The sequence below is a fragment of the Petaurus breviceps genome, unplaced genomic scaffold (assembly GCF_028583685.1).
Source record: "Petaurus breviceps papuanus isolate PSGF00001 unplaced genomic scaffold, PetGlider_PUasm1.0 90822, whole genome shotgun sequence".
NCBI classification, from domain to species: Eukaryota; Metazoa; Chordata; class Mammalia; order Diprotodontia; family Petauridae; genus Petaurus; species Petaurus breviceps.
In genome coordinates, this window is record NW_027187351.1 from 11,744,544 (window position 1) to 11,767,802 (window position 23,259).

The window sequence follows — 23,259 nt, forward strand, 5'->3', positions numbered from 1 at the left end:
CATCTCTTTGTTGTTGGTCAGTCGTTTCAGTCATGTCTGACCCTTTCTGACCTCGTTTGGGTTATTCTTCGCAAAGATACTGGAGCGGTTTGCCATGTCCTTCTCCAGCTCATATTACAGATGAGGAAAAAGAGGAGAATTGGGTTAAATGACTTACCTGGGGTTCCATAGCTACTAAGTGTCTGAGGCCATATTTGAGCTCAGGAAAATGAGTCTTCCTGACCTTAGGCCTGACATTCTATTCACTGGGCTATTGTGGTTCAGATATAGTGAGAAGTGATGTGTCTCTTTATCAATTTATATACAGTTGTAGTATGAACATTGAAACAATTGTGTCTATCAATTTATATGTGGTGTTCTCATAATGTTCTTTTGTGATCTATTTTACAATAGAATTGTACATTTGTCATGTTTAATTGTTTAGATTTTACATTGCACTTTTAACATGACCAGGTATTTGGTTGTTTATCCTGTAAAATGTAATATATGGTCAAAACTACCTTTTAGTTTGTTCATTTAAGCATTAGTTGAATAAAGTAAAAATATCTATTAATGTGGTGAAGCCATTTACCTTTTCAGTGGCCAGCTGTTCTGTTTAGGTGGAATATAAGATTTCTAACCCAGAGTTCTCCACACTAATGAAAGCACAGATATGGATAAAAAAAGAGAAAAGAAAAGGAAAAAAAGCAAACTATTTTATAAAGTTGTTGTAAGGTTGTATGTAAAGCAATTTGCAAGCCCTAAATGACTGCATAAATGTTAAATATTATTGATTGGCACAGATTTTTTTGAGTGAAATTGACTACCACTGCACTCATCTTTCTCCTCCTACCCCTGATAATAAACTCATATTTATGCAGTTCTCTAAGGTTTATGGTGTATTTTCCTTACAACAACTCTGTTAAGCAGACAATATAAGTATTAATAATATTAATAACCAATGTTTGCCTAGTGCCTACTATGTGCCAGGCATTATAGTAAGTACTTTACAATTATCTCATTTGATTCTCATAGTTACTCTGGGAGGTAGGTGTTATTTATTATCCTCATTTTACAGTTGAGGAAACTGAGGCAGACAGAGGTTAAGTCACTTGCCCAGGGTCACACAGCTAGTATCTGATTGGATCTGAATTTGGTCCAAGTGAGAGGTGATGAGAGCCTTAACTAAGGTGGCAGCTTGTGTGAATAGTAAGGAGATGGATAAGAAATATGGTGTGGAGGTATCAATCAGCAATCACATCATGAGACTTGTGAAAACCAGTTTCATTGCAAGAGTAATGGACATGCATGTGGAAATCCAAGTCCCTATAGAATGTAGGGCTGAATTTAAAATGTAGGACAGAATGTAGGACTAACTATGATTTGAAAATGTTATCTTTCTCACTCTGAGACCACCAATACCATACTGCCTCTTAATATGTATGTTGGTGAAAATTAGGAACTCCTCTCAAGTGGTCAAAGTTGAAAGCTATCTCACTATATTTCAGCTAATGTTTTTTTTTCTTTGCTTAAGATAACAAAGATGCAGTTTTCTGGACCTAAGAGAAAGAAACTGAATTTGGTTGGCGAGCAGAGGGGTGCTTCCTATCCTCATAGCCTTCAGTTCTACCTACAACCTCCTTCCGAAAACATATCTTTGACAGAGTTTGAAAATCTGGCTATTGAAAGACTTAAACGTGAGTGTTATTTTACATTTTGTTAGGCTTGAAATATTTAAGGTAATTTTGGATCACTCATTTCTTTGCAATTCATGTACATGTGAGCCCTGAATTCTAATGTAGCACAACTATTGACTGGAAGTGGGCTCTGAAATGGTTAGTGCTGTTGGGAACAATGGATAAATTACGTTTTTTTTTTTTTAATTTCAAATAAAATTTTATTTTTTCCTAGTTGCATGTAGAAACAATTTTTAACATTTGTTTTTTTTTAATTTTGAGTTTCAAATTCTCTCCCTCCCCTCCCTTCCTCTTCTTTCTCCTCCCTGAGACAGTAAGTAATTTGATATAACTTATTCATTTGCAGTCATGTAAAACAAATCCCCATATTAGTTATATTGTGAAAGAAAACAGTGGAAAAAAACACAAAAAAATAAAGTAAAAAAACAATATGCTTCAATCTGCAATCAGACTCATTAGTTCTTTATCTGGAGGTAGAGAACCTTTTTAATCTTGAGTCCTTTGAAATTGTCTTGGATCATTGTATTGCTGAGAATAGCTTAGTAATTCACAGTTGATCATTGTATGATATTGCTGTTCCTCTGTACAATGTTCTCCTGATTTTGATCACTTCCCTTTGCATCAGTTCATGTAAGTCTTTCCAGGATAAGTTACTTTCAAAGAGCCACTGATCTCTAAGTGTAGTGGTTGCCTCATGGCAATCATTTTGATGACTTGTATCTGTGTTTCTTCATCCCTATGGTATATCAGTTCATGTAGCTATGGGAAATTCTGCTTGCTTCTGACATGTCTAGTTTATGCCATGAAAATGAAGTAGTCTGTCTACCCATTCTAGAATACAATTTGGAACTATGCCCCCAAAGCTATTAAACTATGTTTACTCTTTGACCCAGAGGTATAGATCTATACTTCCAAAAAGAGATCAAAGAAAGAAGAAAAGGACCTTATGTATAAAATTTATTTATAATAACCCTTTTTATGGTGGCAAAGAATTGGAAACTTAGAGGGTACCCCTCAATTGAGGAATAGCTGAATACATCATGGTATGTAAATAAGATGAAATACTACTGTGTGAAGAGTATAGTTTTAGAGAAACTTGTATGAAGGTGAGTAGAACCAGAACAATTTATACAGTAACAATAACAGTGTAAGGATAAACAGCTTTGAAAGACTTAACATTGATGAGTGCAATGACCAATTACAATTCCAGAGGCCTCATGATAAAACATGTTATCTACCTTCTGAATGAGAAATGATGAACTCATGGTGCAGATCAAGATATTTTTTGGGTGTGGCCAATGCAGAAAATTATTTTTGCTTGACTGTGCATATTTGTTACAGGAATTTTATTTGTCTTTCTTTTTCAATTGGGGGGTGAAAGGAAGAGAAGGTAGATAGTCCTTAATTGGGAAAAAAAAATGTAGCACCATGTTTGAGCTCCACATGCTAAATATAGGACATGAAATCGGTAGACAGGTAAACTGAATTTACTATGAATTTGAGGAGGGAGATGAACTTACCAAAAATATACTTAATTATTGCTTTTTCTGTTTTATATTTTATATATATATATATGTGTGTGTAATTAGTTATAATAGGGCTAGGTAAAACAAAGGATTTTTTTCCCTATTGATATAGTTTTTAAAAGCCCAAGTTACTTGATTTCTCTGTCTCTCTCTCTCACTCCCTCTCTCCCTCTCTCTCTCTCTCTCTCTCTCTCTCTCTCTCTCTCTCTCTCATTTTGTCTGTGATTTTTATAGTGCTCAAAATAGTTGAAAATCTTGGTGTGAGCTACTTGAAAGGGTCTGAACAATACCAGAGTAAGCTGGAGAATGAGATTCGAAAACTCAAATTTTCCTACAGAGTAAGTACAAACAAAGATCTTTTCATTTGCATAAATTGTTATATAACTCAGTCTTTCCCCCATCCTTAAAAATTTTCACTAGATCCTACCATCCCCTCAAACTATCGTCTTAGGTCTCTTTCCAATTTACCTGCCAAACTGGTAGGAGGAAAAACTGACTATGCTTATTGTCTTCTCTTCCTCTCCTCTCGCTCAACTCTTTGCAGATCGACTTCCTATTCAACTTACCATTCAACTGAAGCTGCTCTCCCCAACTGATCTGAATGATGAATTCTGATGGTCTTTTCTCAGTTTTCATCTTTTTTAGTCTATAATCTTTTGATGCTATTGATCATTTTCCCTTCTTGGTTACTCTCTTCTCTCTGGGTTTTCCTTATACTACTCTATCCTGATTCACCTCCTTTCTGTCTGTCCTCTTGTTCACCAAATTATTTGCAATCTCATAATACCCATTATGTCCCTTATCTGTATGTGTTCCTCAAGGCTCTCTCCTGGCCTTTCTTGTCCTCTGTAGCTACAGCTTATCTTGGTGACTTCCTTAGCTCCCATGGGTTTAAAAATCAGCTCTACAAAGATGACTCCCATAACTCTTCACTGGGCTTCAGTTCATTATCACCAGAAATCTAGTAGACATTTCAAACTCAATGTCCTGGAAATATCTGAAACTCAACATATCAACTAGTTGCCAAATCTTACCATTTATGCTTAGACCATTTCTTGAATCTGAACCCTTCTCTCTACTCACACAGATTTCTTAATTCAGGCCTTATCATCCCCTGCCTAGATTATTGCAACAACTTCCTAATTCTTCTTCCTGCTTCAGTTCTCTCCTTACAAACTAGGATGTGGGGGTGGCTAGGTGACACAGTGAATAGAATATGGGTCCTGGAGTCAGGAGGACTTGAGTTCAAATCTGGCTTCAGACACTTAACGCTTACTAGCCATGTGACCTTGGCAGGTCACTTAACCCCAATTGCCCTGTATTCCCCCCTCCAAAAAGCAAAAAAAAAATTACAAACTAGCAAACTAGGACATGGGTAATTTTCCTTAAGTGTAGATCTGACCATGTTACTTTCCTACTCGATAAACTCCAGTGGTTTCTTGTTGACTCAAGGATAAAATACAAATCCCTCTATTTAGGTTTTTAAGCCCCTTTCAGTTTGGCCTCAGCCTTTCTTTCCAGCTTCATTGGATACTATTCTCCATGCCATACTCTTGTGTTATATAACCCTCCCATACTCTTGTGATCCAGCCAAACAGTTCTTTTTTCTGGTCTTCACATAGAACATTCCTTCTTTCCTCTCTGTACCTTAATTGGCTATCTCCCATGCTTACAATAAACTTCCTTCTTACCTCTGCCTCATGGAATCACTCTTTTTCTTTGAGGTGCAACTCAAGGACCTTCTACTCTATGAAGCCTTTCCCTATCCCTCCATAACAGCTAGTGCCCTTATTTGCAAACTACCTTTTAGTTAACTATTTTGTGTTTTTCTTTATGTTTATTATGTATATGCAGTATCAATCAACATGCATTTATAGTGCCAGGCTTTTCACTGGGCACAAGTAGGAATAGGAATATAAAAAAAGAAATAATCTCTGTATTCTAATGGAAGAGAAAAATGCATATATAAACATAAAAATGTATGTACTTAAAAATACATACATAATCATGAAATATATAAATATAAAATGTACATATTTATGCTAACTAGAACATTATATTATGCATTATCATATGTATTTTTGTCCTCCATCAGAACATAGAGATTGTTTCTTTTTTAAATATTCCTATCCCTACATTATTATATATATTTCCCTCCTCCATTAGAACATAGAGATTATTTCTTTTTAAAATATTTCTATCTCTACATTATTATATATATTTCCCTCCTCCATTAGAACATAGAGATTATTTCTTTTTTTTTTGTATCCCTGTTGCTACTATTGCCCAGTGGAAAGCTTGGCACTATAAACGCATGTTGATTGATATGGCAAGTTGATACAAAGGTATACTTGTGCTTGATGGATCACTGAATAGCTGTTGGTAACATAAACATTATTAACTGCTTTATTGTCTGTTAAAGGTTATGATGATGTATTTATTTAAGTACAACTTTTTTTTTCAGTTTTCTTTTCAAATTCTCTTTTTGAGGATTCCTTTTGGAAAGCTTAATATTTTTCTTTTGACTAAGATTATGGGGAGGGCAGGGTTGAATGCCTTTGCTAAACTCTTCCATTCATGTTCACAAACCTGGGTATTGTGATCCTTTCCTCCCATATCCAGTTAGCAGTCAAATCCTGTTCTATCTCTTTGATATCTTTTACATCTGTTCTCTTCTCCTTGTTCCTAATGTTACCATCCTAGTACCCTTCTTCATTATCTAGGCTTGCAGTTATGTCCTAATGGTTTTTCCATCCACGTTCTCTTCCCTCTCAATTTTCAGAAGTCATCTTTCATACTTAGGCCAGCTAAACCTTCCACATGCACAGATCTGTTTGTTATTTCTTTGTTCACAATCTTTCAATAGCTCCCTATTTCCCCTCAAATAAGGTTCATGCTTTTCAACCTTGCATTCAAGATCTTCCACCATCTGACAACACTCTATGCTTCCACACTCCATGTGTTCTTTGTTCTCACCAACTGCACCATTTATTGTCCTTCATTTCGTGTCTTTCAATAATTCTCCTTTTTCTTAGACCTGAGGTGCTGTCATATCCATCAGTTAAAAAATTCTTCCTTACTAAAAATCAGCAGTGATCTCTTTGATTTTACAAATATACCCTTCTTATATATTTTTCATGTTATAATTTTTTTTATTGTGTTGAAAGCCCCTGAGGACAGAGACTTTATCTTATTCAATCTTTGTATCTCTTAGCTACCAGTTGAGGTCTCTCTAGGTTGTGGTTGTTCATTGGTTTCAATTGTGTCCAACTCTTTGTGACCCCATTTGGGGTTTCCTTGGCAGAAATACTGGAGGGGTGTGCCATTTCTTTCTCTGGCTCATTTTATAGATGAACCTGAGACAAAAAGGGCTAAATGACTTGCCCAAAGTCACACAGCTAATAAGTGTCTGAGGTCAGATATGAACTTAAGAAGATGAATCTTACTGACTCTGGGCCTGGCACTATCCACTGTGCTACCTAGCTACCCCATGTAGGATGTAGGCACTTTTAATAAATTTTTATTCAGAATTGTTAAAGTTTAATCTTTACCTTACAATAATAATACTTTTTATGGTGACATTTTATGTTCAGTTTAATTCCAACAGTTCTGTTTAATTTTACCTTTTTTTTTTTTTGCTTTTTGGAGGGCAATTCGGGTTAAGTGACTTGCTCAAGGTCACTGTTAATAGTTTTTGTGTTAACTATCTGAGGCTGCATTTGAACGTAGGTCCTCCTGACTCCAGGGCCGGTGCTCAATTCACTGCACCACTAGCCGCCCCAATTTTACCTTTTTTAGGAGAGTTGGTAGTGAGATCACATTCTGTGTTTTCATTGCTATAGGTAACTTCCAGTGAGGAAGTTTGCCCTTCCAAAATCAATTGTCAACTTTTCTGTGACAGTTCTAGGTAGTTCCATGGTGGGGGTGGGGGAGTGGGGAGGCATTATGAGGTTAAGTTACAGTTGTCACCTAGCTGATGTATTTCAGAGGTGGCACTCGGTAGAAGATAGGTGAAGAAACTGAGGCCCAGAGAGGTCAGGATTAGTAAGCATCAGAGGTGAGATTAGAAACTAAAGTCTTTAACTCCAGAGAGTTATTTGCCCCATGCTGAACTTGGTTTGCTTCATTTATCAGTAAAGGCCCAAGATTCTTTGGCCCTCTGGCAAAATGAAAGAGTTTTGTGCCTTAGTTATGTTATCCTGGAATCCTTCCATGTTCCTGTTCATGTAAGAGCAAGTTTCTTTAATCTAAATTAGGTTATAGGAACTTAGATTTAGATTTAGAAGGATTTATCTAACTTAGCCGCCTCATTTTATGGATTAAGAAACTGAGGCACAGGGAAATTGTCACATAACTAATAAGTAGCAGAGCCTAGATTCAAACCTAGGTCCTTTGCCTTCAGACTCTAGAGATAGCTGCCAGTGGTGCTTTAGATAGAGTGTTGGACCTAGAGTCAGAAAGATTTGAGGTCAATAACACCCTTAGATAAATGGTAGTTCTGTGACTATGGCAAGTCACTCAACTTCTGTCTGCTTAAGTTTCCCCAACTATAAAATAGGGTTAATAACAGCTTGTATCTCTGCGGATCTCTGGGAGATCTGAATGAGATAATATTTGTAAAGCACTTAGGCACAGTGTCTGGCACATAGTAAGTATAGAAGTAAAGAGGAACAAAGGAAGTAATATTTGTAAAGATAGTGTTAGAATAGTGTTAAATATATAAGAAGTTTAGGGTAGTATGGTGGTGCAATGGATAGAATGTTGGGCCTGGAGTCAGGAAGACCTGAGTTCAAATCCAGCCCTAGACACTTACTAGCTGTGTGACCCTGGACAAATCACAACGCTATTTGCCTCAGTTTCCTCATCTGTGAGGTGAACTGGAGAAGAAAATGGCAAACCACTCCAGTATCTTTGCCAAGAAAACCTCAAATGGGGTCAGGAAGAGTCAGACATGACTTAACAATAATGCAAGTAGTTTAATAATGCTTGTTTCCTTTCCTCCCTTTCTTCTTAAATCCATAATCCTTTTCATTTTACTACCTTGCCTCTTCAGGAGGTCTTGTGTTGTTTGGGAGGGGTTTACTGTCATGTGAGGATAAATATTATATCAGTTTAGCATTCATTAAATATTTTTTTTCACACACAGCATGTGTGAATTTTGTGGACTTTGAAGTTTTAATGTCTTCTGTTGCCTCAGTATTTTCATAATCCTTTAAATTTGTTTTCCTGATTAACTTATGCTCGTTATTACTTTGTAGGAAAGTTTAGATGATGAATTTGATGCACGAAGAAAGGATCACATATCTCATTTCATCTTGCGTCTTGCTTATTGTCAGTCGTAAGTATTCAGTGATTAGATTTCTGGTTTGTGGATGTCTGTGTAGTTCATAGTGGAGTTTGAAATCTTGAGATATGGGTTGGTATAACTGTGTGTAGAATTTCCTAGATCAAGGTTAAACAATCTATAGGTCCATTCATACCACAAATTGAACATGGATCAACTTCAGTAGCCCCAGCTTTCCGTCAGGGCCTTTGCTGTCCGTGAGAATCCATGGCCAACTTGTGCTCCCCTCCCTACAAGTGAGAGTTGGCATCCAACATGTGATCAGCTCCTCTCTTCTACCTCTACTCCAGGGTTTGCACTCTGCACTCTAGCACTCTCAAAGGGAAGGGTTTGGAATGTTGGCATGTTTCCTTTGAAAGATGCTGCTCTTCTTAAGATATAGTTTCATATTATAGCAATTTTCTAAGTAACATTACACAATTTAAAAATGATTCAGAATTTTGGATGCTTGGTCTCTACCCTTAATCTGTGGGTTTCTTCTTTTTGAGTTCTGAAATATCAAAATAATAGAATTTGAGTAAAAAGGGGTCTGAGAGAGTGTCTCAGTCAAGCCCCTCATTTCTTTTTTAACAGCTAAAGAAATTGAGGTCCATAAAGATTAAATGGTTTGTCCAACGTTGCAGAGCTAATTTTGATAGAACCGGTTGACACTAGAACCTAGATAATAGGATCAGAGATCTAAAGTTGGAAGGGACCTCAGTAATCATCTTGACCAAATCTTTGTAGTTACAGATGAGGAAACTCACTGAGGTCCAGGGAAATTATATGACTTGCCCAAAGTGATTTAAGTAATAAGCATCAGAGGCAGGATTTGAATTCAGGTCCTCTGATTACAAAGCCAGTGCACTTTACACTGTGGGAAAAGGAACTGTTCTCTGTTCTCTAGGTGGCCTCTCCTGGTGATCTCCTCACCCATTTTTTTTTTTTTTTTGGAGGGGGAAGGCAGGACAGTTGGGGTTAAATGACTTGTCCTAGGTCACACAGCTAGTAAATGTCAAGTGTCTGAGGCCGGATTTGAACTAAGGTCTTCCTGACTCCAGGGCCAGTGCTCTATTCACTAGCTACCACCCCCCATTTTTTTAAACAACAAAGTCATGCTAATGTCTGTGATTCATAATTGCTTATTATTAATGAATTTCTGAAACAATAGTTTTGGTATTTTGTATCCTCCTGAAACATGAAATATGGCATACTGGTATATTTGAGGGGTTTAGTGGAGGGTGGTAGCAGAGTAGAGGGAAGATGAAGGTGGATCACAGCTAATTTGCAGTAGGTAAGATAGAGATGAGAATTAGGCAGGAGATAAGAGGAAGTGTGAAACATGATGCTAAGCACAGATATTTAATGAATACTTGTTGGTTTAGAATTTAGCATCATTGAATTATGATGTAGTAAAGTGGATGAGACTGATTTTATTAGCACAGTTAAATAAATTTATGTTACTATTTGCTGTGGAGCCCATTGTTGGTTTACATCGGCTATGGGTAGAACAAAATAAAAATTAGAAAGGGGTATGTAAAGTGTAGGAGAGTTTTGATAATATTTTCCCCCAGAAAGAACTGGCATATTTAAGAAAAATACCAAGGAAAGCCCTGTCACTCAAATGTAATAAGTACTTTTTCTTAATTTTAAGGCAGATATGTCAGTGTTTAATCTTTTTCTTATAGTGCTCAGATAGGTTCAACTATGATTATAAAAAAGTGGTTATACTTTACAACAAAGTAAAACTCTTGCCTTTTATTAAGTCAATAGTGCCACCTAGAGGGAGAAGAAATTAGCCTTGTTGTCTTTCTATTACATGTTATTTTCAATATTAATTTTGTTCTGTTACATGTTCGCGCTCCTTTTGATTCATAGATTGCCTGGAAGATGATCTAGAAGGGTGTGCAAATGAATGTGAGGGAAATTACTGGCAGAGTCTTCTTACGTGGCAATCAGTGGTCTGAATGCCTTGAGCTTCTGTTCAAAAGATACTCTCTGGCACCTTGCTTTAAACTGTGGGTGTGAAAATTTCTGTGAATATTATATTTTTATAAATTGAATCATACTTTCCCTAGAGTAGTCTAATATTTAAAGTAACTATCTTATGAATTATTTTTATAAGTGGATCAATTCTTTTGTAGTATAAAATATCTAATTTATTTGTGAAATAAGAGGTTGCTTTTTTTTGTACATTAGCTTAAAAAAAGGGAGGCACACCTGTACTTCCCTAATATTATGACATTATAACATTTAATACTAAAGGCAAAACTTTTGACTTATTAACAAATACCTAAAGAAAACATAGCTTTATCATATCATTTGTGATATACTTTAGAATATCATACTAAATATTTGGAGATGAATTCTAATTGTTTAATTATACCATATGTAGTTCATCACTTTTACCTTATATTTAGTAAGTAGAAAAACTAAATGAAAGAGAATCCTTCTTATTGTATTTAAAATTCTTGTCATAGCACACTGGCCCTGGACTCAGGAGGATCTGAGTTCAAATCCAGCCTCAAACACTTGGCACTTACTAGTAGTGTGACCTAACACTCAACCCCAATTGCCTTGCCTTTCCCCCTCCAAAAAAATTTTTTTTGGTCATGTTAGAAACAACATAAAGCTGTGGAAATATTAAATTAAAATAAAGTTCTTTAGTAGCTGGTCAAATATCTTTTCTAGGAATTTTTAAAATAACAACTTCCATATCCTTCCCATCTTGGCCCATTTTAGTTAAGTCAAATCAGCTAGCATTATTTATTGCCTGCTGTGTGCTAGGCACTATGCCAAGTGCTTGAGACCGAAAATGGCAAAAGATAGCCTCTTCTTTCTAGGAACTCAGTTGCGAAGCAACATGCAGACAGCTATATACAAGTATGATATGTACAGGACAAATTGGGGGTGGTCTCAGAGGCAATGGGCTAAGATTAAGGACAGGCTTCTTGCAAAAAGTAGGACTTTAGCTAAGACTTGAGGGAAGCCAGGAGGTAGAGATGAGGAAGGTGAGTGTTTTAGATGGAGTAGGGCTGGGGTTGGGGACAGTCAGTGAAAACAATTGAAGTTAGGAGATGACTGTCTTGTTTGAGGAACAATAAAGGGGCCATTGTCGCTGGATAGTAGACTATGTGCAAGGGAGTAAAGGTAGGTAGGGATCAGGTTATGAAGGGCTTTAATTAACAGAGAATTTTATATTTCATCGTAGAGATTAGTGGAAGCTACTGGTGTATATTGAAAGGAGGTGGGGGTGGGGATGGGGCAGGGTGGGGATGATATGATTAGACCTTCACTTTATTTTTTTTAATTTTTTTTTTTAAAGCAATTGGGGTTAAGTAACTTGCTCAAGGTTACGTGGCCAGTTATTTCTGGGTGTGGTGCTAAGTATCAGAGCCCGGATTCGATCCCCCAGGTCATCCTGACACTGGGGCCGGTGCTCTTACTCGCTGAGCCACCTGGCCGCCCCTAGACCTTCACTTTAGGAAGATTAGTTTGACAACTGATTGGAGGATGTAAGGAATATGGAGGAGTAAAGAAATACTTTAGGAAAGGAGGCCAACCAGCAGACTATTCAGTAGTCCAGGTGATGAGAGCATGAAAATCGCGAAGAATTGTGATCTTTGGGTTTGTAACCTATACTTCTTCTTTTTCTCAGAGAGGATCTCAGACGCTGGTTCATCCAACAAGAAATGGACCTGTTCCGATTTCGATTCAGCATTCTGCCTCCTGACAAGGTCCAGGGTTTCTTAAAGGATAGCCATTTGCAGTTTGAAACTGTAAGGATATTTTTTTTTTTTGCCTTTTTGGAGGGCAGTTGGGGTTAAGTAACTTGCCCAAGGTTACATGGCTAGTCTTTTTGTGTGGGTGTTAAGTGTCTGAGGCTGGAACCGAACTCAGGTCCGCCTGACTCTGGGGCCGGCGCTTTACTCACTGCACCACCTAGCCGCCCCTGTAAGGATATTTTAATAGTTTTATTTTCTTAGTATTGACATTTGTGATTTGCTTCTTTCTTCAGTACATCAGGGAGCTTCTATTTCATCAGGGTGGGTGTGTTTTCTATAGACTCAAATCACAATACTAACTAGGTCAGTCATCATGAATTGCTGGGCTAAAAAAAAACCCATTACTTGGTTACAATTCTCTCTGAACTCAGGCTCATACTCAGATGTAAGAAATTCAGATTATCTAAAGGGCCACTCTCCGATTCTAACTAGTTATGACCTAGGTGGCACAATACATAGAGTTCTAAGCCTCTAGTAAACAAGGCTCATTTCCTGAGTTCAAGTCTGGACTCAGACACTTACTAGCTGTATGACCTTGGGCAAATCACTTAACCATGTTTAACTCAGTTTTCTTATCTATAAAATGAGCTGGATAAGGATATGGCAAACCACTTGATTATCTTTGCTAAGAAAATCCCAAATGGAGTCATGAAGAATCAGACATGATTGAAGTGACCAAACAACAAATGACCTAAGAGACCCTACATGGCTTTGAGAGCCCAAGGATGTCAAGCCTTGGAACTGAGGGCTTTAATGAAAAGGATTTTGGAATTTAAGAGAGGCATCTGTGGTTATAACCAAAGGTAACTTACCCAGCAAAATTAAGTATAATTCTGAATGAAAGAAAATGGACACAATGAATTGAAAGGCTTTCAGGTATTTATGACAAAAACAGCAGAATATGACAGAAACATCACCTGAGGGAATATTTGCCATATAAGATCTGGGAGAAATATAAGCTAAACATTAAAGGCCAATTTTAAGGGACTCAGTAAGATCTAATTGTTTACTTATTATATGTGGAAATGTATCAGTATTCTTATGACTATCATCATTGTTTGGGTAATTTGAAGGAAAGACTTGGGCTGAGCTGTGTATGATGGGGTGATTCTAAAAAAAACTGTAGGGAGAGATAAAAAAGTAATTATCTCATGTAAATGATGTGTAAAAGGAAAAACATAACAGAAGAAGCTAGTAGGTGGGGAGGGTGGGTAGTGCTGGAACCTTACTCTCATCAGGAATGGGTTAAAAAGATACATATATATCTAGAAAGGTATAAAAATCTTCTAAATTGAGAAAGAAATAAGAGGGCAAAGGGATAGGGTGGGGGGAGAAGAAGATAAGGGAGGGGCTCTTGGAAGGGTGGGTCAGTTAAGGAACAGGAGGGCAAGGTAATGGGTAGAAGTAGAGCAGAGGAGGGATGGGGTAAGTAGGGTGAGAAGGATAGTGAGGAAAAAATCACAAGTAATTATAATTTAGAATGTGAATGGGATGAATTTACCCATAAAACAAAATGAATAGCAGATTTAAAATTTGAATTCAGCAATTTGTTTTCAGGAAGTCCTATAAAAATGAGAGATACAGACAAGGATAAAATAAAGGACAGGAATAGTAATCATGATCCCAGACAAAGTTAAAGCTGCAATAGATGTAATCAAAAGAGAAAAACAGGAAAACTACACTATGTGTCAGCAACATTGTTCAATATTGTTTTAGAACATTTAAAATAGCTAGACATTATAAAATATCTGTGGACATACCTACCAAAGCAGACACAGAAACGATATGAACATAAACATAAAACACTTTTTATATAAATAAAGTCAGTTAAATAATTGAATTAATATTTATTGTTCATGGGCAGGGAAAACCAATATAATTAAAAATTAACAATTTTACCTAACTAATTTGTTTATTCAGTGCCATCCCAATTAAATTACTAAAAATTATCTTGCTGACTTAGAAAAAAATAACATACTTCATTTGAAAGAGTAAAAGTTCAGGCATTTCAAAGAAGCCAGAGAAAAAAGATGCAAAGGAAGCAGATTTAGTAGTATCAGACCTTAAACTATATTATAAGGTGAGTGCATTGTTGAAGTATAAAATGGATAATTTCTGTTATTTTAAATTAAAGTTTTCTGGTACAAATAAAACCACTGTAGCCAAGAATAGAAGGAATCTGAAAATTGGGAAAAAACTTTCATAGACAGTCTCTCAGATAGGATGTGTTTGGGTTAGAATATTATTGTGATATAGGAAATGATGAGCTGGTTGATTTAGAAAAACATGGAAAGACTTGGACATATGAAGGAAGATGCCATCTACCTTCAGAGAAACAGATGACACGTGGAAGTTTGCATAGTATGGTCTTCAAAATATGTATATGAGTGTATGTATATATGTGTGTTGATGTTTATAGATATCTATGTATATGTTTCTATCTGTATCTACCTATCTATATCTATGTTTGATTATAGCCTTCTTTAGGGCAGGGAGGTCAGGGAGGGGAAGAAATAAAGTAAAATATTCTTAGCAGAGAACAAAAGAAAGCCTGCAAGGAAGCAAAGAAAAGCTGGGTAGCTTTGAAAACAATGTAGCATTTATTAGATAGGTTTTCTAGAAATGAAACTTTATTTTATATTAAATCCTCTCTTATATTCTGCTGTATGTATGGGAATGTTCTTTTTTTTTCCCTTTTCATTTAGTTTATTGGTCATCTTATTCTCATTCTGCTTATCAGCTCATACAAATCTTCATGATTCCCTGAATTCCTCATTCATTGTCTCTTATAGCCTAATGCATTACATTTCAATATCATGCTAATAACCCTATGAAGTACAAGTGTGTAGGATTTTAAAAAAAATTATTTATTTTTCATTTTCAACATTCATTTCCAAAAAATTTTGAGTTACAATTTTTTCTCCTCGTCTTTCCCCTACCTCCCACCCCCAAAATAGCAAGCCCACTGAATACCCCTTCCCTCAATCCATTCTCCCCTATATCCTCCCCTATCACCCCCCTAACTTTCTAGCAAGGCAAGATGAACCTCTATACTCCAGTGCCTGCACATCTTATTTCCCAGTTATATGTAAAAAGCAAATTTTTTTTAAAACTTTGAGTTCCAGATTTTTATCCTTCCTTCCTCCTCACCCACCCCCACTGGGAAGACAAACAATTCAATATAGGTTGTACATGTGTAGTTACCCAAATCATTTCCATAGTTGTCATATTGTGAAAGACCAACTATATTTCCCTTCATCTTATCCTGCCCCCCACTTATTCCACTTTCTCCTTTGACCCTATCCCTTTTCAAAAATGTTTGCTTCTAACTACCCTCTCCCCCAATCTGCCCCCCTTCCTATCTCCTACTCCCCTATTTTCCTGTAGGGTAAGATACGCAATTGAGTGTGTTTGTTATTCCTTCCTTAAGCCAAATTCAATGAGAATAAGGTTGTTCCATTCCTTTTCACCTTCCTGCTCTTCCCCTCCATTGTAATAGTTTTCTCTTGCCTCTTTTATATGAGATAATTTACCCTAATCTATCTCCTTTCTCCTCCTAATAAATTCCTCTCTCACCTCTTAATTTTATTTTTTAGATATCATCCCTTCATATTAAACTCATCCTGTGCCTCTGTCTATATTTACACGAACATATGCCCACACATATATTTATATACACATACACCCTCTTATACATACATATATGTATGTATGCATATATATACACACACATATATTCCCTTCAACTGTCCTCATACTGAGAACAGTCTTATGAGTTACAATTATTCTTGTATTTGAAAGTCAAATTTTCTGTTCAGCTCTGGTTTTCTCATCAAGAATTCTTGAAAATCTTCTATTTCATTGAATGTCCATATTTTCCCCTCAAGTATTATACTCAGTTTTGCTGGGTAGGTGATTTTTGGTTTTAGTTCTAACTCCTTTGACCTCCGGAATATCATATTCCAAGCCCTTCGATCCCTTAATGTAGAAGCTGCTAGGTCTTGTATTATCATGATTATGTTTCCACAGTACTCAAATTGTTTCTTCCTGACTGTTTGCAGTATTTTCTCCTTGACCTGGGAACTCTGGAATTTGGCTATAATATTCCTGGGAGTTTTCTTTTTGGGATCTTTTTCAAGAGGCGATCAGTGAATTCTTTCAATTTCTATTTTGCCCTCTGGTTCTAGAATATCAGGGCAATTTTGCTTGATAATTTCTTGCAAGATGGTGTCTAGGCTCTTTTTTTGATCATGGCTTTCAGGTAGTGCAATAATTTTTAAATTATCTCTCCTGGATCTATTTTCCAGTTCAGTGGTTTTTGCACTGAGATATTTCACATTGCCTTCTATTTTTTCATTTGTTTGAATCTGTTTTATAGTATCTTGATGTCTCATAAAGTCATTAGCTTCCATTTGTTTCAATCTTATTTTGAAGGAGTTATTCTCCTCAGTGAGTTTTTGAAATTCCTCTTCCATATGGCAAATTTGACTTTTTAAAGCTGGCTTTTTAAGGCATTCTTCTCCTCATTAGCTTTTTTGGGCCTCTTTTGCCATTTGAGTTAGTCTACTTTTTAAGGTGTTATTTTTTTCAGTGTATTTTTGGGTCTCCTTTATCAGGCTGTTGACTCGCTTTTCATGATTTTCTTGCATCATTCTCATTTCTATTCCCAATTTTTCCTCCACTTCTCTTACTTGATTTTCAAAATCCTTCGTGAGCTCCTCCATGGCATGTAACCAGTTCATATTTTTCTTGGAGGCTTTTGATGCATGAGTTCTGACTTCACTGTCTTCCTCCCACTCCATGCCTTGATCCTTTTTGTCCCCAAAAAAGGAATCTATGGTTTGATTATGTTTCCTGGGCTTGCTCATCTTGCTAGTCAATTACTTGACTTTTGAGGGCTTTGCCACAGTAGAACTGTGGCAAATTGCTGGGATTTTCGCAGTTGCTAGAGTTATTAGTTGGGTGCCCTCTCTACAGACACCACAAACTCTGGTCACATACCCCAGAACCACCATCCAAGACCGCAATCCAGATCCAGGTAGGTTAAAGCAAGAGTGATTACCCTCTGAATGGTTGCTTGGTCCCCCAGCAGTCTGCTAGCCAGGAGCTCCTGAGACAGCCAGGCAACAGCACAGCCACTGAGCCTCTGCTGCTTCTTGCCCCAGGGGCAGGGGCCTGACCACCCTCTGTCCCCCTATTCCCACAGATTCCACACTGACCTTTTACTTTCTTTTTGGCATTTATGGGTTGATAATTCTGTAAACCACCACAACTGCTGGTGATTCTTTCTTCTGAAGTCTGCTCTGGGCCTGCTGCTGTTTGGGGCTGCCCTGGGGCCAGGAACCATGCAACTCAGCTCAGCTCCCAGCCTGGTGTGATAGATCCTTTCTGTTGGCCTGCGGGGCTTCTTTCAGTGGGAGCTTTGTTTCTCCTTGTGGGTTCTGTAGCTCTAAAGTTTGTTTAGAGTCATTTTTTTTTTTTTAAACAATTGGGGTTAAGTAACTTGCTCAAGGTTACACGGCCAGTTATTTCTGGGTGTGGTGCTGAGTATTTGAGACCGGATTTGATCCAGGTCATCCCGACACTGGAGCTGGTGCTCTTACTCGCTGAGCTACCTGGCTGCCCCTTAGAGTCATTTTTTTACATGTATTGGAACTGATTGGAGGGGAGCCTACACCAAGTTTGGGCTTCTACTCCACCATCTTGGCTCTGCCCCCCTCCTTTTTTTTCTTTTCTTGTTTTGTATTTAAGTTTAGAATGAGTAAAATTTACCAAAAAAAGAGGCATAGTGGACAAAAGATTTGACTTTTTATGTGTATGTATCAAGTTTATGATCTGTTTGCGAGTTGATTGCTGTTAATATGAATTTTAGATTTAGGACAGATTTAATGAAGCAAAGTAATGTAATTTTCTTATTTACAAACTTTTAATTCTGTATATTTTATAGTAATTGCCAAATAAAAGGCAAAATCAACTGTTTACAATCTACAGAATCTTGGATGTGGGTTAGGGGTAATGTCCCTCAAGGTCAGAAGTTCTTGATCTAAACTTGTTTTAATATTTTGATAACTGCATTTTAGTGTAATTGATTTCTTTTGTAATCTAATTTATTTTCTACATTAAAGAAAACTGAACTTATTTTGGGAAGGGGTCTATAGACTTCAAGTTAAGATTCTTTCCGTAGAGAAATATTTTTCTGTTGTCTTACTGGTAAGGACAACTGCTCTAGGCTGCTATAAACTTCTCATTGTTTGGGAATGCTTGCCCTCACTGGCTTCATGCCTCCCATTATAAGTTTGAGAATTTGCCCTTAGATGCCCCATAATAATAACTGCTGCTCAGCCCTCATGCCCCTGGACACCTGAATTGGTCTAAAAAAGCCCTCAGAGAGACCTCTTAACTAGTCCTATACTGGTCATTTTCTTGTGTGTTCTGGTGGCCATAAGAACAAGAGGACCCAGATAAAGTTATTGATAATCAAATGATATACACCTGATATATCCATCCTGAAGTAAAGACAGTCTTAAACATTAAAATCATGGTGGATACTGTCAGCCAGGTGAAGCGCACTCTTCAAAATACAGAAGATTCCAAGCTGAGTTGAGAGCAGAAAAGTTTTATTAGGAGGAAAATAAGATACTACTGCTGAGATTCCTAATACAAGGTACAAAGGAACCCACAGCTCAGGGGAGGCAGGGAAGATTTGTGCTTGAAAACCACAAAGGAGAGGTTCAGGGAGGTGCTGGGAAAAAGAATGCACAGCCTTTTCCAGAAACAGGTGGACATAGAAGCAGGATGTTTTTCAGGAACAACTGACCATAAGACTTGTTTGGGCTATTTGTTGGAGCACAACTCAACAAGGTCAGCCAGTGAACACCAGCAGAAGTGTCTTGGAGTGAACAAGACTCTGGCTCACTGTAGGCTCCCTATTGACTCCTTTCAGCAAATAGGCTTACTCTGTGTCCAGTGCATCTTCCTGGTAAGGTAACTCACAGAAAACAGACATATTAATCTCAGGGGTATTTCCACAATACAGTTTTCTCCAAGAGGAAAAGATAGTAAATAAAACAAATATAGACTGGTGAAATTTCCAAATATACACCTACTACAGATGGCAAAATAGTTTACAGCACAGGACTTTCCCTTTTCTGACACCCTTTGTTAAGTGTTGCTGTTATCTGTGGGATTCTCAGGGAGCAGAAACATTTTTATAGGCCTCAGGCTTCAGTTTCCTTTTCATTGGTGTTTACCTAGGATCACACAATATTTAGCTATCATGTAATCTGTTTCTTTTGTTTGATAGATAATGCCAACAATGTTAATTGTTGATGCTATCTCAAAATATTTTCACATCACTGTATCTAACTTCACTTCTCAGAAAGATGATCTAACTTTGTATCTCTTGAAAAAATAGAATTTCTAATATGTGTGTGACTTTTAATAGACTGATGCAAATTATGTTTCATTTACTGCCTTTGAAGAAAGTGTAAAGAAATAATGTAATTAGAGAATTTAGAGCTTCAGAGACTATCTCGTCCAACCTCATTTATTTTTCATTTTAAAATATTTTTGTTGATATATTTTGTTTTTTAATCTTTCCTTAATTATCTAAATTTATTCCTCTTTCCTCCTTGACCCCAGAGAGCCATTTGTTATAATAAGAATATAAAATAAAGAAGTAGGGGGGAAGCAGTTCATCAAAATTAAATAACTTGTCAACCCATTTTGGCAGTAGAGGTAATGTTTCATTTCCATAGTTGCCTACCTCAGCAAAGAAGGGAGGAAGTGTATTTTGTTTTAACTTCTTTGAGGCCAATCTTTAAGCAATTAACACAGTTCCAGGTCTATTGATTTTCCCACTATGCTGTACCTCTCATTTCTTTTACTTAGCTTTTTCTTTAATTGTTTTTGTTTAGATTCTTAAGTCCGGCAGAAATTCATTCAGTGATTGTCCCTGTGACTCAGTTATTAGGGCTGATATTCTTCTGAGTTTTATTCTTGACCCTAACTGCTTCAGTGTAATTATCCTGAGTCAAAATTTCATTTCCTGACATGATTGATTGCATCTGTATACCGTGATAGTCAAATCTGAACTTGAAAAATCTTAGTCTGAAACATAAAGCAACAGAAAATTGCACTTTTCATAAGTTGGTACACAACTGTCCAGACTTTAATATCTGAAATTTCAAGAAGGGCTGGAAATGGAATAGAGTCTATCTTATTTGTATTCATTCCCAGTAAGGGCCACTTTGAATCTTTGTGTCTAGTTCATTAACTTACCTTGGTTATGTTACAGTACAGGGTGAATGATCAAGGCCATAGATGGTATTAATGCTTATTCATTTAGATGTTTAGGGAAAGGTCAGGACTTCGAAGGACAAAGAACTTCCCTGCTGCTCTAATTCAAAAGCGTTGACAACTGCCTTGAGGTCTTTTAGAATTCCATTTCAAGGACAGTAGAAAAAATACTGTATTATTCCTTTAAAAATTTTTTTTATTGTAGTCATTGCTTTTATACAAATTAACTTATATTTCAGTTAAGAAATACTTGTATTTCAAGTCTTATTAGGGAGTCATGGACTATTTCTTAAAATGTTTTTACATGTGAGCAGATAGCATGAAGAAAAATACAGTGGCTAATGTTAACTGTGGAAAGGCTTTATTTAAACAGATGCTGCCTTCTTATTTTTTGAATCTGGCCCATACTTTACCGTATACATCTATCTATCTATCTATCTATCTATCTATCTATCTATCTATCTATCTATCTATCTATCTATCTATCTATCTACCTATCTATCTATCTATCATCTAAGTCTGTGATTTTAATTTTATAGGATATTTTTATTTTATTATATGTTTTTATTTATATTATATTTATATATTATATATTTGTGTGAGAAATTTCTGGAGAGTAAATTTTTTCTATTGATAGAGATCATTGATTAATCTGTAACTTAAAGAATTCCCTGGGGACCTTAAAAATTAAGTGACTTGTCCATGGCCACACAGCTCTGCCTGTATTTTAGAGGTGTGTCTTGAATTCAGAGCTTCCTGATTCTAATACTGGCCAATCTATTCATTATGGTAGACTGCCTCTCTTTTTTTTATTACTATATGATATTAATAGATGTAGTCTTATACTGTATTCACTGTATTTACATGTCCTAAATAAGGTAGAGGTGTGTGTGTGTATGTATGTGTGTGTATACATGTCATTTAAATCTACATAGGATTTGTAATTGAGATTGGAGTCAAAGGTTTGGTTCTGATTAAAATGATGTAGGGTACATATGGAATCATTCAGCTTCCTGCCTCAAATGATAATATCCCTGATACTCCCCCACTTAGTTAACTTGGGTTACTATTACCTGCAGGATCAAATGGAAAATCTTCCGGTTTTTAAAACCCTACCTAACCTGGGATCTTTCTAATTTTCCAGTCTTGTTACACTTTTTTTCCTCTTCACTTACTTTATGATCTGGCAGCACTGATGTTCTCACTGCTCATTGTACATATCACTCACTCCATTTCCTGACTCTAAGGCTATCCTCCTGCCTTGTGTCTGGAATGCTCTCCCTCCTCACCTGCGCCTTCTAACTTCCTTGAATTCCTTCAAGACTCAGCTCAGATTCTCATTTCTACAAGAACCCTTTCTGGATCTCCCTCACTGCCAGTGCTTTCTCTTTGGGATCACCTTCGATATATGCTGTATTATGTCTTTTCTGTACATAGTTGTTTTCATGTTGTCTCTCCATTGGATTGTGAATTCTTTTGGGGCAGAGGTTGTGTTTTTGTCTTTTTTGTTCCCAGTAGTGTAGCATAGTGAATAGTATGTAGTAAGCATGTAATAAATATTTGTTGATTAATTGATTGATTACTTAGATCAGGGGTTCTTAAATTTTTATGTGTCATGGATCCCTTAGGCACTTTGGCAAAGTGTATTGATCTCTTTTGAGAGTAACATTTTTAAACACTTGAAGGAATTACTGTTTTAATTAGAACTTAATGAAAATAAAGAGGTAAATGAAAAATTTAAAAATAATTTCCCATCCAAATTTATAGGATCCATGAAAACTATCCATGAACCCCTTGGACCCCAGGCTAAGAACCCTTAGTTTAGATGCTTTCAGTGACTCAAGGTATCAGTTAATTGTTCTGGTCAGTGAATCTGGGCTATTAGAAACTTATATGCTAATTGAAGATAATCTCAATCATTCAACAGGTATTTGTTGAATATATATTATGTGCCAGGAACTGTGCTGGTACTAGATGCAGAGACAAAAATGAAATAATTCCTGACCTGAAGGTCCATTGAGACAATGTATAAGTGTTTATTATATATAGTGTGTCTATATGTATATGTGTCTTATATGTTATACATGCATACATGTGTTGTATATATTCAGAAAATTGCCTTGCATTTCTTTTGTAAAATGCACATATGTATGTGTATATGTATATGTATATATATGTATATATATATACACACAAAATAAATTCAAGTTAATTTAGTCTTAGGTGAAGTTTGGGAGAATCAGGAAAGACTTCCTATAGAAGGTTGTATTTGAGCTAAGTTTTGAAGGAAGCAAAGGATTGTAAGGGGCAGAGGGGAGGAGGAGGAGGGACAGCTAGTCCAAAAGGCATAGAGATAGGAATGTACATTGTGAGGAGCAGTAAGAAGGCCATTTTGGCTAGACCATAGAATGTGGAAAGGGGAATGAGTTGTGTAAAAACCCTTGACTGCTAGGTTGGGGCCAGGTTGTGAAGGGCTTTAAATGGCAAGCAGAGCAGTTTATATTTGGTCATAGGCTTAGAAGAGAGCCATTGGAATTTTTAACTTGTGGAACATCACTTTGGGAGGTGTATATTAGATGACCTGAGTGAGGAAAATCAATGAGGAGGCTATTGCACGGTTGTACAGGGAAGGGATCATCATAAAGGTCTGA

The 23,259-nt window shown here is 36.6% G+C and overlaps 1 protein-coding gene across 4 annotated transcripts in view; it reads left to right on the top strand.

Moving 5' to 3' along the window:
• The window catches only part of PRIM2 (DNA primase subunit 2), a 357,586-nt gene that overhangs the window by 797 nt on the left and 333,530 nt on the right, over positions 1-23,259 (top strand). For all 4 annotated transcript variants that reach the window (XM_069070685.1, XM_069070686.1, XM_069070687.1 and 1 more), the window contains exons 2-5: positions 1,514-1,676; positions 3,437-3,540; positions 8,461-8,540; positions 12,184-12,304. In XM_069070685.1, coding sequence (XP_068926786.1) covers positions 1,523-1,676; positions 3,437-3,540; positions 8,461-8,540; positions 12,184-12,304 — 459 coding nt within the window. In that variant the 5' untranslated portion in view covers positions 1,514-1,522. The remainder of the gene's footprint in view (positions 1-1,513; positions 1,677-3,436; positions 3,541-8,460; positions 8,541-12,183; positions 12,305-23,259) is intronic.